General features: G+C 42.4%; 1 protein-coding gene across 4 annotated transcripts in view; it reads right to left on the bottom strand.

Annotated features, from left to right (window-relative positions):
- The window catches only part of LOC105024914 (collagen alpha-1(XXIII) chain), a 90,315-nt gene extending 70,649 nt beyond the window's left edge, over positions 1 to 19,666 (bottom strand). For 3 of the 4 annotated variants that reach the window (XM_034293354.1, XM_034293356.1, XM_034293355.1), the window contains exons 1-2: positions 19,126 to 19,666; positions 18,438 to 18,507 (exon numbers count right to left, since the gene is read on the bottom strand). In XM_034293354.1, coding sequence (XP_034149245.1) covers positions 18,438 to 18,507; positions 19,126 to 19,401 — 346 coding nt within the window. In that variant the 5' untranslated portion in view covers positions 19,402 to 19,666. The remainder of the gene's footprint in view (positions 1 to 18,437; positions 18,508 to 19,125) is intronic. The other variant, XM_010895212.4, reaches the window with a different exon arrangement.
- Positions 19,667 to 19,802: the final 136 nt, after the last annotated feature.

Below are 19,802 nucleotides of genomic sequence, written 5' to 3'. Positions count from 1 at the left end.
TAGCTTGGTATATTGGCCATGAGCCCCAACCCCCAAGGTGACTTACTGCTTTTATAAACAGGTTAGCAACTTAATAAGTACAGTAAAAAAAAAATATATATATATATATTTCCTACCCATTGCAGATGTTTTTAAACTTACTCTTTTAATGTTGCCGTGCGCTGGCATCATTAAGTCTTAACATTGTCTTTTATGTTTGGTTTTACAACGTACACTGTGCTTTCTTGGCCAGAGGCTGACTTGAAAAATAGATGAAAATCTCTGTGACCTCTGGTTAAATAAAGGAAAAAGAAAGACATACTCTCACTCGTTTGTGTTGTGTCACAACAACTTTCAGCGAGTCAGCATTCAAGTTGGGAAAGAGTTTTGAATGCATTTTAGGTCATGGCCATGCCGATCTCTTGAGAGCTCCACTACATCTCTGGTCAAAGCAGGTGAAGCACCATGGAAACGTTGAAAAGGTCAAAACCATTTCAATTGTAGATTCCACATGTGTTCTATTCATTGAGTTGTTACGTGAAGGCCAATATTTGAAAGATATTTAAAAGAAAAATGTCTTGTGTTAACTCCTTTAACTTCGGTGTCATTGCCTGCTATAATGATATTATCTGATATTGGATGGTCAAGGCTTACATGGTTCAGCTCAGATGAATACAAACACCATAACACACATGCACACGTCCGCACGCACGCACATAAACACACACAGACAAACATAGAGAAAGCAAGAAGACAGACATCTTTGAGCACAGGAATCAAGCTCATTCCATGGAGCGACGAGCATACTTGACTAATTAATTAAGGTCACTAATTAGCTAGTAACTACCCTCGCCCAGTGGTCTAGGTTTTCATTTCAACACCTCTGTTACGTAGGTTTGACACCCCGGTGTCAACTCAATGAGAAACACAACATGCAAGAAGTGTTACAACATCCAATCCTATTAACCATTGTCAGCGAGACGTGACAAGGAACTCCTAGTGGGGACCCCAACCCAGACTGTGCAAAGAAAGAATCCATCTGTCTTCTGGGACTTCCAGACAGCCTGTGCGGCCCAGGGCTTGATTGAACATGAACAGCAGTGACCCAACGGCACTGAAATGCGGTGCCTTATGCAGCGCCAACCCAAAACTGACGCAATGTAGAAACTAAATAAATTGAAGTGTCAGGCTTAAACCAAATGTCCGTCATTCAGATAGGAACCAGTAAATGAAAAATGGACAATGAACCATCACTCCACCCCTGCCTTTACTTGGGTCACCCCGCAGCCCCGGGTTCTCAGTGACCTGTTTGTCCTGGTGACCCTGATGTGGGGTCACGTGTAACAGCAGCCTCCCGTTATGTACGTAACCTCACACTCCTACCTCTTCCAGTGATATACGATGTGATCACTGGACACAGCAAGGCGGTAAGTCAAGGCTCCGGGACTCAGGATGATGAATGCCTGGAGGCAGCTGGCGGCCAATGGGAATGGTGAGGTTAGGGAGGGTGAAGGCCGTATCCTGGTGACTGACTGGTACGCACAACGAGATGGGAGGCTTTGATCAAATGACTTCACCACTTAGATCTCGCAGCAGCTTGGACCACTGCATCACCCATCCCACAATCTGATTAAGTTGTGCAAGCTCTGGCATACAGTTAATACATGGAACGCCTTGGGGTCCCCAGGAGAGGTTTGAGAAGCACCGCTCTATGGCTCTTCCCAAGGCTCTTGATCTGAGCCAACAGAGCAGCTTTAACCATCAGACAGCAAAGCCCTAGAACATACCCTTTACAACCACTATGTCAAACCTTGATTACGGGATAGTTGTTGTTTGTGTCTATAAATACACAGCTGCGCTTTATTGCAGCAAGACTATATAAATAAGCTAGAGCAGCAGGAATAGTCAAAGGAAATAGGGCAGGCCACATATGGTGCTGGTTATTTGTTCGCTGTTTCTTGGATGGCGCAGAAACCATGGTTGGTGTTAATGTTTATTCTGCCTCAGTTCTCTCAGCTAGGCGCAGGCAGTTCCTCTGTTGCGGCTGTGGCAAAACATAGTGATAATGGCATGCAGACAGATGTTAGCGGATAGGCGCAGATGGAGAAAGAGACGGAAAGATTAGCGCTCCCGAATTGACCGGAAGAACGAGCTAAGCTTTGACTGTCGACTTCTTCCTTGAAGAGACGATTGAACACTGAGTAATGAAGCGTTGTGGGTTCCAGCACTGCTGGAGAAGAGATGAAAGGCATCCCGAGGAACAGCGTGGTGACCAGAATACTACCCATAATGTGTTCAGTTTATTTTTGAAATCCTCCATTCTGGAACAACCTTAGGAAGCGGTGGGGTGACGATAGCTCCCTGCAATCTCCTGCATGGAGCCGAACTAGCGATAAAACAGCATGGGGGGAAGCCCCGTCAGACCGCTCTCCAGTCCGAACTTATAACACCAACAGCCAATTACACAATCCACCCGAAAGCAAGCCCCCAACCATTAAACCCATATTAAACAAGGAGGAAACGCTTTAAGGCTAATTCTGTTTTCTTTTCAGCAGTAGCGCCACAGCGACGTACCCACCCAAATGTAACCGGGAACGTCTCATCTGGTGCGATTACGCTGAAGCAATACGATTGTGCAGCAGCTGTTTCAGGAAAATTACTAAAGAAAATAAGGATACATTTAATCTCTCCTTTCAGGTTTTGGGGTTCTTTTAAAAGAGACGAAATGCGTGGTCTCATAAATCAGCTGACACCGTAGCCCAAATGCAGTCACCGTTGGGAGATTGTGCTGCCCAGAGGTAGCCAAGCCGTCTTTTGTTTAGACTGTGAAAGTGATACGCGTGGACCGCGCCAAGTAAAGAAGCCCTGCGCTCTCTCTCGCGTCGTTGGCTAGGATCCGAAAACACAAGTCGGCAAGGGGACCTCACGGCAGTTTCCCCTATATCTATTCAACCGCACTCTCCAAGAGAAAAAACTGAGAAAAAACAGTGCACAGTGGTGGCGCACCCGCAGGCTGTGGCGAAGCCAACTTAACATGGTCAACCTAAAGAGGCCTGTTCACGGTGGTGTGGTACCACACAGCTACCGCACAGTAATCTAGCGGAGAGGTATTGCGCGGTACAACAGCATTCAGGCCGCCGTCTTGAATCCCCGATTTGAGCCTAACCCTTACTGCTCATGTTAGTCGCTCTGGATAGGAGCATCTGCTAAATTACTAAAATGTAAAGAGCCAAACTGGGACTGCTCCTGCCATGTTGAACCATTACAATGCTTGTATTTGGCTTCAGGGTGATTTATATGGAGGGGGAAATTGAGCTAATGACCAGTGTATGCTACGGCGGGCCACAATCTCAATGTAATCTCTCCCTCTGCAGAAATGACCAGTTCAGAACTACCGTGCGTTTCATTGGCCCGTATGTATTTCTAAACATCCCCGAAGAATTCAGCAAACTAATAAAGCTATTTCTCATATTTAATAGGAAAATGAAAAGCTGGTGCTGGTTTGCTGCGCATGTAGTAGGTCTTTGCAAGTAATGATGCCTTGGGCTATGGCATGGTAAAGTCTAAATAGCCATTCAAAATCTGGAATATTTCTCATAAAGAACGTGTAACCACTATTTTACATAGAAAGAAAAGGTACCATGAGTAAGCGTTTAAATGGGTTCAAAGGCTATTCATAACTCTTCGAAACATAAAATATGGGGTTCTATAAAATTCTCAGATAGCAACAGAAACAGTTTGTGCATAGGTTTTTATGCAGCATTAATGTTCCTATTCCAAGACAAACTGCATAATGACATATTGTCCTCTTGCCTAATGGACAGCAGGTGCCTCCTCTCTAAAACATGTGCACCTCTGAAAGAAAAAAAAACAACAACATTCATTGTCAGGAAATGAGAAAAAATAGCCTTTTAAAATCACTTATAATGGCGCAGCTCTGTTTGAAGGTTTATTTAAAGCCATAACTGCTTCCAAATAGCATTTTGAGTCTCTTTAATTGGGGCAGTTAAGTTCTCCTCAGAGATTAAAGCACTTAAGCATCAGGATCAGCGGAACAAACTGGTCCTGATTGTCGATACAGCGGGGCTTGGTTCCTGCAACGTCCGTCAGCCTGGTCCATGAAGGCCCAGTAAATCAATGTGTTCTGCTCTGAGCCCGTCTGATTAGTGGCTGCAGATGGGCATTCCATGCATAGTGCAGTGTCCCGGCCATCCCAGAGCCATCCCAGAGCCATCCCAGAGCCATCCCAGAGCCATCCCAGAGCCATCCCAGAGCCATCCTGGCCATCGTCGTCAGGGTGGAGGGGGACATTTCAGTGCTGCCAGTCGGTCTCATCTGGCGGAGGTAGAACTAGGATTTGTGCCTTATCCTCAGCAATCCCGTCCCCCCCACCCAAGCCAAGGAAACCCAAGACGGTATACAAGGAAGTGATCCATAACAGAATTGAGGTGGGTGGGTTCAGGGTTGGCTCCACACGCACTTACCACACACATAAAGGTGTGAAACAGCCGGTGTATATGACACGTTTAACTGTCCCCTCGGTCAAGACCTTCCCTCCACACTCTCACTGACGCCTGGGAGGGACAGAACTCCGGAATGGCCTGGCGGCTTTCTTACCGTTAGCTATATCACCTTCAACTTATCCATACATCTGTGGTCCTCTAGTCTCACACTGAAGCAGGTCTGGAATCAGTTCACACGTTGTCATATTGTAAGACCCCCAGGGTCAGGGAAAATGACTGGGGTCCGTCTTTTCGGAATTCGAACTGCACAGTGTTGTCCCTACTTATTTGAGGATTTCAGGGATGGGATGCGATCTTGTCGGGGAAAGGTAATCAGTGAAGTCCGATGAATCTAACCTGCTCCAGAAGTCCTGGGCGATCCACATAGGAAGGATCCAGTCAAACACTGGACAGTTTCCGACATTTACTGCCTACTCTGTTTCCAACAGTTTGTTCCTGTTTTAAAAAAAGAAAGTGAAGTGATCGTCTAACCATCTGGTCAGCCAGTGAGCAGTAATGTCTGTTCGGTGTGTCTGTCTGTCTGGACGGCCAACTAGAGAGAAGTAATGTTTGTTCGGTCTGTCTGTCTGTCTGGACGGAAAGCAAATGAGCACTGTTGTCTGTCTGTCTGGTTGGCCAGCTAGCGAGAAGTATTGTCTGTCTGTTGGTCTTTGACCGTCTGTCCGGCCCCTGATCTCCTTTTCCAGGAAAAGGAGAAAGATAGCACGAGCAATTAAACCCAGTGACACTGTGATGAGATACACAGCCTAGATCACACTACAGCAGGGGACGGTGACCATATAAACGCATTAAGGCTTCTGAGCTCCATGAGATCCACAACAACAAAAAACAATGAGATAAAACATTTTGAGAACAACTTCAATTGGAACCGAACTGGTGAAAGAACCACGTTGCAAAAATGTTTCCAAAATTATGATTTTCACTTTAAACCTGGCGCTTCGTTCTCTCTGTGCCTTCTACGAAACGGTCTGACCTCGAGGCTCAAGTCTGACCTCATCAGTGCAGCCACAGCCTGGAGAGCAGCCAGATCCCCAGGGGCGAGCCGCTGCTCAGGGAGAGAACGGGGGAGGAGGGGAAGGGGGAGGAGAAGGGGTGGTGACAGATGTCCTGCTGACAGAGAGAAGTGGTCACACGCACACCCCTCCACAGCCTCAGCACACACACTCACGCAGACCCACGCCGGGGAAAAGAAAGCACACTTACAGTGTAAACACAACCAAGCCATCTTAATACCAAAGCACACTATGGTGATAAAACATCCATTCCCCAAATCCCAGTAGTTTGTTAGACTATTCACAGGAATAACACCAATCAGAGACAGGTCATAAATTCAGTGTAATTGCCCAAAAGCCCTTGTTAAAAGTTGTTGCCTTAATTACTGAAACTGACCTGTCAATGACCCAGCATGCTGTTTGTCAAATTTGTGTTACTGGTCAGTTCAGCTGAGATAACTATTTCATCTGGCTGGTCTGGTTGGTCCATAGAGATACTAGAGAGAGTATGCTATCACCCATTTTAGCACAATTTTGGCATTGTCTTGGAGGGCTGTCAATTGGATGGGGACTCCTATTGAAAGCAATTGTGTAAAGGACATCACACTGATAAGTGAGCACGGTCCTTTGCTTTGAAGCACACTTGGCCACAATGTTCCAATGGGTTGAGCCACCCAGAAGGTACGTCTTGGATGGTGCCAGCCACAACATTCCCGAATGAGAAGCAAGCAAATTCTTAAGTCATTTACACTTCAACAGTCAGAACACAGCAAACCAAGCCGTTGAGACGGGTCACAGCACAAGTGGAAAGGAGGAATGTAAAAGAGAATATCCAATCTAAAACAAAATTAGTTAGAAACTTCTTGTGATGTGAGAGCAAAAGGGACCCCAAGCCAACAGCAACAGATAAACCAATACATGTGCCACAAATACAGATGTGTCTTTGCTCCTCGAACACCTGGAGGTAAATGAAGCTCCATTTAGTCACAGTCCCAACTTAATAATTGATATTTCAGGCACAGGAATCCAAAGGTAGGTAATTATATAGTTATATAATTCCTGAGCCTTCAAAGTGAAAAAATCTGTCATTCTGCCCTTTATAAAGAACCTACAGTTTTCCAGAGCTGTTGGTTGAGCCCTTCTCTCTGTGTATGTCTCAGGAAATATGGGATAGAGTGCCTTCTGAGTTTTCACATTTTATTACCTTACAGCTTTATTCACACGTAAGTCACCATAATTACCAAGCAAAAACAGCCAAAAAAACATGTTCACATAAGTATTCGGACCCTTTTCTATGCCACTCGGAATGAAGCTCAGGTATATTGTTTCCACTGATCATCCTTGCGATGTTTCTAAAACTTGATTGGAGTCCAATTGTGACAAATTGATTGGACATGATTTGGAAAGTGTTGTGGACATTTTTGCACTGATGTATACTTGGTCGTGTATAAATGAGACTCCTCGGATGATTATGTTTGTAAGCGTTTGACGCGTCTCTCTTATTTGCAAATAATTAATAAAACTGTCAAATTGTGCCAAGAGAATTTCGTCTCTGTACTTCCTCATTAAAGAGTTCTGATCGATGTAATTGCCATCACAAAAGGGACACACCTGTCTACATAAGGTCCCACAGTTGACAGTTGTCTTGTCAGGGCAAAAACCAAGCCATGAGGTCGAAGTAGTTGACTGTATGGCTCCGAGACAGGACTGTGTTGAGGCACAGATCTGGGGAAGGGTAGCAACAAAAGTCGGCTGCCTTGAATGTCCCCAAGAAAACAATGGCCTTCATCACTCTAAATTATAAGACGTTTGGAAGCACCAACACTCTTTCTCCAGCTGGCTGCTGGCCAAACTGAGCAATAGGGGAAGAAGTCACTTGGTCAGGGATGTGGGATAAATTAAGCTCCATCCCTACAGTGAAGCGGTCATGGCAGCAAAATGTAGTGGGGATCTATTTCTGCAGCAGGGACAGGGGAAGGATGAACAAAGCAAAGTACAGACAGTTGAAAACCTGCTGCAGAATGCTCAGGAAATCAGACTGGGGTGAAGGTTCAACAGGACATGACAACGCTGGAGTGGCTTTGGGAGAAGTCTGTGAATGTCCTTGAGTGGCCCAGCCAGAGTATGAACTTGAAACCGATCTGACATCTCTGGAGAGACCTGAAAATGGCTGTTCAGCGATGTTCCCCATCCAACCTGACAGAGATTGATAGGATCTGCAGAGAAGAATGGAAGAAACTCCCCAAATGTAGATGTGCCATGCTTACATATCAAAGATGACTCGAGGCTGCCAAAGGTGTTTCAACAAAGTACTAATTGTAGGGGTATGAACACTCACGAAAATGTAATATTACTGTTGTTTAAATATATTTGCAAAAATGTAAATAAACGTAAACAAAAAATGTAATTAAAAATTATCCTTGGTCATTGTGGGATATTGTGTGTAGATTGAGCAAGATTAAATCTATTCAATCAATTTCAAATTCAATTTCAGAATATGATGTTTATATAACAAAATCCAGAAAAAGTGAATGGATCTGAATACTTTGCACACGAAAAATATTCAAACGCACACATACTTCACTTTGTACATGTGAGGAACACAACAAATAGAACCTAAAAAATTGTTTAGTACCCCACCTTTCTTTCAAACTTGAGCAATTATGTTATTCTTCAATGTTTCATATGAGTAACTCCTCGGATGGTTGATTTCTGCCTTGGTTCCTGAGGAATCACCCTTGTGCATCTAAATTACGTGAAACAATTGCACCACCATTTGACATTATGGTCAGGTCTCAGTTAGAGTTCAGCATATCTGAAATGCAATCGTAATATAATAAGGATCTGGGATTAACTCCAATTCACCCACATACCCCATGAGAATTCACATAAATGTGCTTAAACTGTGTCACACTTGAACAAGCAAGGGGAGTGGGAGGGAATGTGCTTTGAAAATCTCAGAAAGGCCAAACAGACAAATCTTTTTCATTCAACCAAAGCTAAGAACGTAATTAATCTTGATTTGACGACCGGGTTTGAACACACTATTAGGTGTTTGAATCCTGCCAAGGATAAATTAACCAGACCAGTCAGCACACCAGGTAAACAAGCGGTTATGAGCTTGGGACAGTAACCAAAGGGTTGCCATATTGAATTCCTGAGCCTACAATATGAAAAATCTGCAAAGAATAATGTCTGATTCCTTGGCTGTGACCCAAGATATTTAAGGGAAAAAACATTTATGATACAACTTGGACGTGGCTGTATGGAATAAGACAAATACAAGCATCAGTCAACTTTTACTAAAAGTGAGTTTTCCTCAGAAATACTTGACTATGGAGACATAGCCATTAATAAGCCCATTATTTGGCAGTCATTCCCTTAAAAACAGAATATACCCCTCCTTTGGTTCAACCAGCATACACTTTGAGGCTTTAGTAACACTGCTAGCTATTTCTGATAGAAATTGCTAATGTTAAATACTGACAATAATACTTAGTAATATTTAGATCCAACAAAATGTCTGCATTAGTAATACTTTTAGCCATGGCTAATATTTTGAAGCTGCAGTGCTTCCCTCTGTGAAATGCGTGACAGCAAAGTTCCTGGCATGAGGGGAACAAGTACACTGTACCTGGGTGTTGGGCTCTTGCCATGTTCATATCTTGTTTGAGAAACTGTGTGTGTGCACATATGCAGATCCCCAGCAGAGACCGGGGTTCAATTCCCATCTCTGCCCTTCACCACTGTAACACCTCTTCATCAGTCTCCCTCTGACTTCCACTGTCAATAAAAAAAACTTGCAAAAGCCAAAACAAATCATTAAGGAGAATGACTGTCCACTCACCTCAAAAAACACTAAAAATCAATGTGGCGACATTACAAGTAACGTCTCGTGCTGTCAGAGAGTTGGAATCTTGGGAATTGCAGAATTGACTCCAACAAGCACTTGAGAACATCAAGACTGATCAGGACTTTCAAAGACTGATCTAGACTCAGACATTGTTTTAAAACAAAACAAAGAGTAAATGTGTCTAACAGGGAAACCATCAAACCACTGTATGAAACAGTATAAAAATTGATACAATTTAACATTAATACCACAACTTTTTCCATACTGACGCAATGACATTTTTTTCCAGTGTTGCTTATGAGTGATTCCTTGCATGGAATCACCCCTGTGTATTTGAAGAATGCACCACCATCAAATCATTCAACTACCATTTGACATTTGGGCCAGGTCCAGGTTGGCTTGACTTTCGCATCTCAAAAGTGATCGTAATGCAATAAGATCTGTGATAAACTCAAACTCACCCACTGCCCCGTGAGATTTCACATAAGAGCTCTAACGCTGTTATGCTTGCTTGAGCTATCAAGGGAAGTGGGAGGGAAAGTGCTTTGAAAATGGAGAGCCAAACGGACAAATCATTTTCTCTCAACCAAAGCTGAGAACAAAATTCATCCCGATGTGACGGCTGAGTTAGTAAACACTTGATCAGGTGTTAGCATCGCGCCAAGGATAAAGTAACCAGTCAGCACACCATAATGTAATGGACATTTTACGTGCTTTTGTCTGGAGAGGAAGTCGAAAGTAAAAGTAAAGCTGTAAAAAAAAAAGAATCTGTGTCAACATTATCTGCGTGTGAGGAGCCTCTTCAATGGAGTCAGGGCGAGCGGGAAGGGGATTAGAGCTTAACTATCTGCCCGACCAATCACAGAACTCCCTTTCAGTACACATCATTAGGAGATTGTCATCGGAAAAGGACTTCAGCACGCAAACTGTCTAAAAAGGTCCTGACATACAGTTGGGGCTTTGCCAGTTTTGGAAAACAAAAATAAACCCAAAAAAATGCATCCATTATCAGTAGTCATGATTCTGTTCTGAGTCTTATTTACATCACAGCGTCACTTCAGCTAACACAGTGACAAGCATCTGAAACAACAAAAGACAGGCTTGCCATTCTGAGAAACATGTCTTAATAGGACTGACTGTGCTAATAGCTGATTTAGTGCTTTAGGTTTGATATGTAGCTGTCCCACCAATAACTTAAGATATGCTAACTTACAATGAAAAGGTTTACCTGAGTTATATAACAGTTTACAGTAAATGTATTGCACAATGACCATCTAAAGGACTCAAGCCATGCAGAAGAGAAGTGTGATTATTGTAATTGAATGAAAATACTGTAACTGTGGAAATCAAAGACCTTCAGAATAACCATTACAGTATAAATACAGATTGTTAGTAACCTCTTTAGTCTTGTTTCATGTCACTGTAAACAACTTCATGAGATTAGGGAAAATAACACTTAGACACAGGTGAGCCAAGTAAACAGAGGAATGAGCTAAATAAACCTTTCTCTCTGAGTGTTGGAGTGGCCCAGGCTAAGAGAGACCCGAACACAAACATTTTACAAACAACAATAATAAACCCGGTCAACTCCACGGCCTGGCAGGAAATGGTAGTCCCCAGTCTCCAGGTCTCCAGGCAGGCAACACAAAATCTCTGAGGTAATATGGGGGGGCACAGAGTTTGATGTTAAACTGTGGGGAAACATGGCAGGCTGCCACACCAATGGAGGAAAACAGAAAATCCTGCATTCTATGGCTGACTGGAGACATTTGAGAGATTTGCAATTAAGATAAGAGCCGGCGGCACTAAAACTGACCAGGCCAGGTTGAGGCAACCTGACAGCACACCGGCTGGCGTTTTCGATCACACCCCTTCCATAGGTCTTTTAGGGGACCTCTAGGAGGTCCATGGATCCTTGGTTTTAACTCATGCCTGGCCAAGTTGTAGGCATTTAGGAGAGGGAATGGGCCAGAGACTACTTGAGACTCGAAGGTTGCGTAACATAAAAAAGAGGAGAGATCTGAGAGTGTTTTCTTTTGATGCTAATGGACATTTGAACACAATTGAGTGACATCCCACTCGTTTCAAGGCGCTCATTGGAGAGAAGACAGGCTCGCCATTTGAAAATTACCGTTCAGACCCGGACAACTTGCTGTTGGGAGGCAACAACCGCGCTGACAGACAAGAACAAGACAAGATGATTTTCAAAAGCCAAACCAACATAATAGATTGGAATCTAGCATGCACAAAAACACAAATAGAGGCAAACATAACTCACAGGGAAGCAAGAATGTGTGCATTCAGGCATGAACGCACAGTGAATGCACACACTCTTTCACATGCACACGTACACACACACAACAAACAGAAAATGACACATCTAACTTCATTCTGCTACACAGCAGTCACTGTGGTGAACAGTCCTGACCTGACACTCTGATGACTGACACTCTGATGACTGACACTCTGATGACTGACACTCTGAGGACTGGTATGTATGTGAAGTGTTACAGGCACACAGAAAACATGCAGCATGAACATATACACCCCACACTTCTGTTCATTTGTGTGGCACAAGCCCGTGAACTGTGAAAACATATTCCACCCCAGACCTTTCTGAAGCCGCACATGCTTCACAGTAACTTTAAGACATGTTTTACAAAGGGTGACAAAAACAGCCACTCCGTTATCATCACCGAGCCAAAACATTTAAGGAGAAAATATATGGAAGAGAGTAAAATGTTTATTTTTAAAGCACAGAGCAATTAAAGCAATAAAAAGGGTAAAAGCTGGATCAAATAGATGATGTACAGCGCATTAAAATTAAACAAGAATTCATTTGGTAAAGACATTTGTAATGCAGGTATCACGTTGCCAGAAATTATGACAGTCTACTTTAGCACTGCCATGAAAACAAAGTTATGGTGAATGATGAGGCTTCCTGTGCAAACCTCCAAAGGGACGGTGCAGCTTAACGTTTGGGCAAAAATCATCCACCCCAAACGAATGAGAGGGCATATCAGGATTTCAGGGTTTACCCTTAGAGACACACAGGGAGAGATTTCTCTCAATCTTCCACACGACTTACCATTCAAACAATCCCCTAGGGATTCTGGATAATTAAACTTAATATGCCATAATCGTTTCAATGCGCCTTCTATCTCAGATAATAAAAGGCCTCACGTTTTATTCAAGACATTGTGAAATGTTGAGGAGAATGTTGAGGAGGGCGAGATATTTTACAGTGGAGCGGAAAGCCAATAGTATGCCCTCCCACAGACCGCGGACAGATGCTTTTAATAAGGGACGTTACGGAACCACATTTTTATTGTTTCGTTTAGACATATTTTGAAGCAAATATGTACAGACCGGTTATTTCAATAAAACCTCTGACTCAAATCTCCATTTACTTTTAGAACAAGAGAAGTTCATACAACGTGCAGCCATATTTTTCCACACAGATTCAACATGTAGATAGAGGATTTTGAGGCCACTAGGAAATCATGCCAATTATATTTCTGAAAGGAGTACCTTGTCAAGTAGGCTGCTTTGCTGTATTTCACCTCTTGTTGTAAGAAATCCATGTTGTCACACATAGTTAGGAAACCTATGAGGTTTTATTAATGTCATATTTTGATCTAAATCCTGGTGGGTCAGTAATAAACCTCTGAAATGTGAAGCGAATACATTTCAGGCTGCATAACGATGGTCTCAGCATAGGCTACGTGTGAGGTAACAGAAAAGATAACAAGGAATTAATTACTTTGCTCCGACCCCTGCAGAAAAAACGTGCCATATACAGGAAAAGTGGTAGCCTACAGTATGAGTTTCGCCATGGGAAGAAAATCGTGTCCGACACACGACCAAAAAGCCCTTTTACGTGTATAAGTCATACATTCCTAATAAGAAATGTGTGTAGATGTTACAAAACCTGTGATACTGGGTTGGATACATATACCATGAATATATTCTGTACAGTGGCTTTGGAAGGAAACATTAAAGCTTATCAGTCTCATGCAGTTCAGTCTTATAAATATGGGTACTACATTGTTAAAAGCAAAGTTCTCTAGGCTGATCCGCCTGTTTTGAGAGCAGATATCTGACCCACTAAGCTGACATGTGCCGCTAACTAGTTTCACATCCCATGAAGCCTAGAGGCCACAGAATAGTAATGAAACATTTCTCCGACTCTGACTCCCTTACACTTTTCTGAACATCGCTTGCTCTCTCCTCTCCATCTTTAAAATGCAATTTCAATCTCTGGTAATGGATAACACGAGGTCTATAAAATAATATGTGGGCCTGCAGTAAGGCCAAGGTCAAAATATTAAAGGCTATTATTGCCAGAAGCTTACCAGTGAAACAGCCCCAGGTTCCGCATAGGACTACTCTGAGTAATAAACGCATTGTAAAGTATACCTTCATATGCTATGGGATACATAACACACAGTATATATAAGGGTGAAACAGGCAACAGACTTCTGGTTTGTTTAAACAGTACATGAATGGCACTTAGCATGGTGGAGTTAGGGTTGAACAAGACTCTGTTGGGCCACATCTAGATAAAACACAAGAGGTTGTGAATCAATTAAGTAAATTACATATTTTAAGTCTGGTCATCGTCTGTCCTCTTCACTCAAAAAAGGTAGAGCCATATTGCACTCCAAGGACTTTCACCCGCTTACTGCATCACAAACCAGCACTAAAGAAAACAGCCATCAAATTCAGGAGCCTTTGCCTCAACCCCCTTAGGCACTTGTCTATTGAAACAGGCCCATGTCTCTTTCAGAGAGCACAATGGCAACATTAGAACAGAGACAGGCTTTTCCCACAATTCCATGGGTGAATTAATACCACAGTGAAGAGTGAGGGACCACCTGCAACGTCAACTTGAGTTGCTTTGTGGCGCTGGAGGAAAGAAGCTTATCACCAGCCAAAACCTGTGTTAATCTGAACAGAAGCAAGGTAGGAAGCCGGTTCCCCCTCTCAAAATTTCCTGTTGAAAGGACGCAGCCACAAACACAGCCTTCCTTCCGTCCCTCCTTCCATATGGGGGTAATTCCTCATGATGCGAAGGAGCCAATGCATCGCCTGTCAATGACAATCGAACCAATTGACATTTGAGTGTGCAGCTAGCGCAGAAGGAAGCCCATTTACAGGCTTTGTTAGCTTCATTAGTTCATGTTCTTTCGCCATTGCTTTCTTTTGTCTCCCCCTTAAGAGGTTTTCAGTCGGGAACCCCAAACACAAATCCTCACAAAATCGGAGGCTAACCTAGCCATGTCCGAACCCATTGGTAAGTCCTAAGAACTCCAGTCTCTTAGTCTTGGTGCAGAATCCAGACTTCTGTCAGGCCAGCTCAAGGACTTAGTTCTTATTTCTTTTTCTTAATTGGAAGGCTAGTGTTCCTCACACTAGTATAATCAATGCTCATGAGGTTGGCCAAGCATTCAACCCTTCTTTTTAACTCTGGGTTGGGTGGGGTTGTACTAAAGGTCATCTACCTTTGGTCAGGCTCTACTTGAATGCTACCATTTAATCTCTGAATATTGATGGCAATGAATTCATTTTGCACATTCACTTCAGTGGAACACCGGCGGTATCTCATCAGTCCCAGTAAGGGCTCGATTGAGTCAAGGAATTCAACACTACTGTTGTTTGATCCTTGGTGGTTAAGACCGGGTGTTTCTGTAAAAGCACTTTGTGACAACTGTTGTTGTAAAAAGGGCTTTATAAATAAATTTGATTGATTGATGAAGGTGAGCTATGTTGTGGTAAATACCAAAGACACACAAAATTCTCCAAAGAATAGGCGAAAAGTGGAGACGCATGTCCTTCCAACTGCTATGCAGTCGACCTGTCACTGTGGTTTCAAGGGTAACAGTCCACCACTGAATTAAAAAAATAGATGAGAAAGAAAACACAGTTATTTAATGTTACAGGGGCAATCTGGAGCTCCTACATCAATTTTGGATCTAAAAAAGAATTATAGTTATCCATTTATTCTTTGAAAACTACAACTTATAAAGGTCTCATGTGCTCAGTTTAACTGTTGTACCCAATCAAAATCCAAAATATGTGCATGCTTTACTACAATGTTGACATCACTGACTGTAATTCCTTCCATCCATACCTCTGTATATGATTTTCAGAGCGGTAAAATGTCTCCAGCTCCATCACTTAACTTTTAAAAGAAATGGGGGGGTATACTTAGTTTCAACTACTGATTCCAGCTTTAAGCAAACTCTGTCTTCTCCGCTTTCATTCAATAGATGTCTGTAAATCGTGATGTCCTATGCCCGGGCTCAATCTATAAATCCATGTCGTCAAACAGTCTCTGTTGATCTGAGACCACATCTTACTTTTTATAACTTCCACATGTGAGGGCTAGCTCCTTGCTGTATGAAACTGATGAAGAGTGTTCAGCTTGTGGCCTCAGCTTGGTCGGCTAAGGATGTCACTGTTCTGCAACTCTCAGCACTTGATGGGTAGGGAGAGCTGCGCGCAAGACTAAACTGCACTTCCAAATATAGGAATCATCAAATATACAGAAGGTAATGGCGCAGGACTGTTTAAGAGAGTGGCGCCATACGTGAAGTTACCAGGGAGACAAAACCGTCAAATGAGACAGAGCAACGGACGTACAAGGAGCGGTGCCACAACAGTGCTGTTGTGAGAACCACAACATTTTGTGTATGGCCAACTTGCAGGATTTGTAATATGGTTTGAATACTAGACACGGGGTTATATATTAAAAGAGCCCAAATGTACTGTTAATGTGGTGCTAACATGGCTTCCATATAATTATGTAGTGTAGTGCTGAAAACCTAATGTCCCAACTCTTTAATAGACACATGGCTATGGTGAAAACCAACTCTGCCCGGACACAACACCATTATCCTGCCAGCAGTACACTGTAAAGCCATTTATACACACCACTATAACCAAGCTTCCTTCCCACCCTTAGTTGGCAGGGTAACAGTTGAAAACCAAGTCTCAGGGAATGAGAACTTATTATTGCGCCAACCGGCTTTACTAGACAGACACCGGAACATTTCAAGGCCTCCGCAACATTTTGACAATTCCAAATGAATACCAGACCTGAGGGAAGGACAACACACATCAGCTTGAATTCCATTTAGGACCCAAGTGCCCCTGAACATTCCCTTGCTGCTTTCAAGTCCTAAGGAGGAATTTGACTTGTCACATTTAGGCATTTGGGAGGAAAAGACAGGAGAATAAACTCTAACACCTTTAATATGAGCATCTGATTATTTGCCAGGTTAACCCATTTTGGCAGGCATTATGGAGTACTGGACTCAGTCCACCAGCAGTAACTAAAGGTCTTACAGTAAACACTAAAGTTGAAAATCTGGTAAACGCGTTGTCTCGTTGTTGAACGTGACTGTGCTGGATGTTTTTTGGGTTTTTGGGTTTTTACATCACGATCCATTACACATTCTGGCATAACAGGCTTGTACAGATTCTACTTATATTCAAAACCTGCATACAATATTGCATACATTTTTAACATTTTAAGTCAGCCTGAAAAAAGATAATGAAACATGTACCTAAATAGATCATGAAGAAAATACCAATCAATCGTCTCCCTTTTTGATTATCCGCCTAAATATTTACTGGAGAACCCCAGATAGCAAGGCAGTGCTCTTATACCACTAGGCTGACCACCGCACACCAGGCTGGAGACGGTGTGCCACTAGCTGAAGAGTTGCAGGGAAGCCCCATGTGAAATGCTAATAAGTTATCATAGCCCAAAGAGCTGGCATATTGTCAATAAAGATTAGCTGCTCCCAAAGCCCTCAAGCAACTCCCTTAATCACCTCCGTCATGACTTCCTGTGAGGAAGGCTTGCACAATCTTCAACTCTCCTGAATCAGCTATGAGTTGTTGAAATTAGAAAATACTTTAGTTACTGTTGATTTACTAAAAGGCAGGGAATTGAATAAAGAGGTTAACTTAATTTATTTTGCTTAGATTTTGACACATACATTTGGATTCATTCCTAGATTTTGGGGAAAATGTAATTATCAAATAACTGAATTAAGGTGCTCTGATTTTATTAACCACCTACATAAAAGTTCCCCAGAAAAAGAGACCGTGCAACTATACTGCACAAACATAACGTACATAAACCAGAATTTTGATTAAATACAAGCATATCCAGACACGGTACAGGAACTGAGACGACCAACTTAGAGACAAGTCTGCATTATGTGTTTATACTGTTGGGGACACTATGCAGGTTCTGTAGACAGGGAGCCCCACCGGCATAATGTGTCAGGACAAATGGGGGGAGGCAGAAACTGTTCAGCTCCTTATCGCACAGCTCACTCAACCGGAAAGAATTTGCTGGTACATATGCAATTGGAAGTGTGTGCACACTCCGGCCCAAAACCAAGATTGTGCATACCACGAGGAGTCCCTGGAGAAGCACAGGACAAGGCAGCCCTGTCCGATATCCCACCCATACACCACAGGGGGTGCGGAGCCAATGGGCATCACCCCTCCACAGGGCCCAGAAACCAGTATGACGCAACAGGGAGATTTGAATTTGCCTGAATGCACTGAAAGCCCAAAAAGTGCTTCCCAACCCCTCTCTTAAAAACACCAGTACTATTACTTCTATTCTTTTTTTTGTGTATCATAACACTTACAGCGGGAATGATATTGCAAATCAAAACACAAATTCCTCATATCAATTTAGATGCAACACTTTTCATGGTTTTGTGATGGTGTTTTGAGCCTTCTATTCTTACAAAGCAGCACACTTTAGATGCCATACACTGTAGAGCACTTCTGTATTAATTATGTTTACCAATGACAGATGAGGCAAAAGTCTACTTTATTCTAAGTAAACTTTAAGTAAACTAAATTGATTGTTGATTACATTGTATTCCTCAGAATAGTTTTCAAATTAATTACAGAAATCAACAAGATAACTACAGGTGGTGATGTTTATGGATTAATTATTTTGGCTGATAACATAATAGGAAACTATTGGATATTCTCAATTCCTTCCATCAAACTGGGTGCAGAAGAGTCCCTTCAACTTGCAGTTATTGGTCATACCTGGTGGACAGGAGCACTCTTGGACGACCTCTCTGGCCATGCGAAGTTTGGGTAGTGCTATGGTCAGTCTCTAAAAGGGACAACAATAATGTAGTGAGTAACGTTTCTTTTAACGTAGGTAAGATGTTGGGTATACTACAAGTCTATGCTCACCATGCATGGTAATTGATCATAATTCGTATAAGGTTAACTGACGTTTGGAATGAATCACAAATGAGCCCAGGTTACCGGAAATCATTGCGAGTTAATGTGACGCGTAGACTGGGCTGTGGGTGGCAATCGTGTTTATAGTAATTGGCAATAGCAGTTTTATAAAATTAGCAAAACTGTTAGACTAGTTAAGGAAAAAATTATTATCATCCGGCTACTAATGTGGCGTGATGAACAGAGGCATCCTTGCGGTATTCTATCATTGGCAATATGTCAAAATATAGATTTTACATCAGTCTGAAGGTTAACTGTTATCAAACCTTTAATTAACTCATGCTCACCGTTTGCACACGTACTATAAGGACTTTTTTAGTTTGACAGAACAGTTTTTCCAATTACAGTGATTAGACAACCTCAAGGTGGTGTAATATTGGATTCTTCCTGCATTCTAAAATACACTATCTACAAAGTTTTGCAGGTTGAATACATGTTTGGTGAATATATTTTGGACTTAGTTAGAGTTTTAAATATTTCTCACCTTTTGCACAAGTTTTTCAATAATTTCCCGAAGGCCAGGTACTGATTCATTCTCATCCTCAATGAATCTATCCGGGTGGAGCACCGACATTCTCTCCATCTCCAACGTCTGCACTCTGGACTCGAGGTGAGATGTTTTGAAATTCACCACAAAACAAAACGTAATAGAAAACACCGATAAAATGGAACAAAAGATAGTTAGCAGCCCACATGAAAAGTTTGATTTGTGGCTATTGGCAGATTCCACTTTCTTCTCTGATATTGTCGGGGATCTCATCCTGACGTCGGATGACAAATATTTATAAAACAAATATTGTAACGTAAATGTTTTTTTTTCCAGTATGGCAAATATCCTGTTAGATATATTTCGATTGTCGTAATCCCACTTTGTTTCAGTACCGAATGAACGTTTATCTCTCTGAGAAAATATAATTAACACGTTGGACTTAACAGCAGCACGAGGACTGGTGGAGTACTGCGAAGTTGCGCTCACGCGCTCTGGGGTTGAATGGTTTGGACCCGTCACAGACAGGATGCCAAATACCAACTTTCTTGTTCCCTGGAGTAAATAAAAATGACTCTAAAAAACTTCTCTAAGGAAATGGCTGATTAACAGAATTTTTTTAACAAATATAGGACTACTTCGAAACTAATTAACTGCTCAAAAGAATTAAGGGA

The sequence above is a fragment of the Esox lucius genome, chromosome 7 (assembly GCF_011004845.1).
Source record: "Esox lucius isolate fEsoLuc1 chromosome 7, fEsoLuc1.pri, whole genome shotgun sequence".
Taxonomy (NCBI): domain Eukaryota; kingdom Metazoa; phylum Chordata; class Actinopteri; order Esociformes; family Esocidae; genus Esox; species Esox lucius.
The sequence above is the reverse complement of the archived record's forward strand: the minus strand, read 5'-3'. Positions and strand labels throughout refer to the sequence as shown.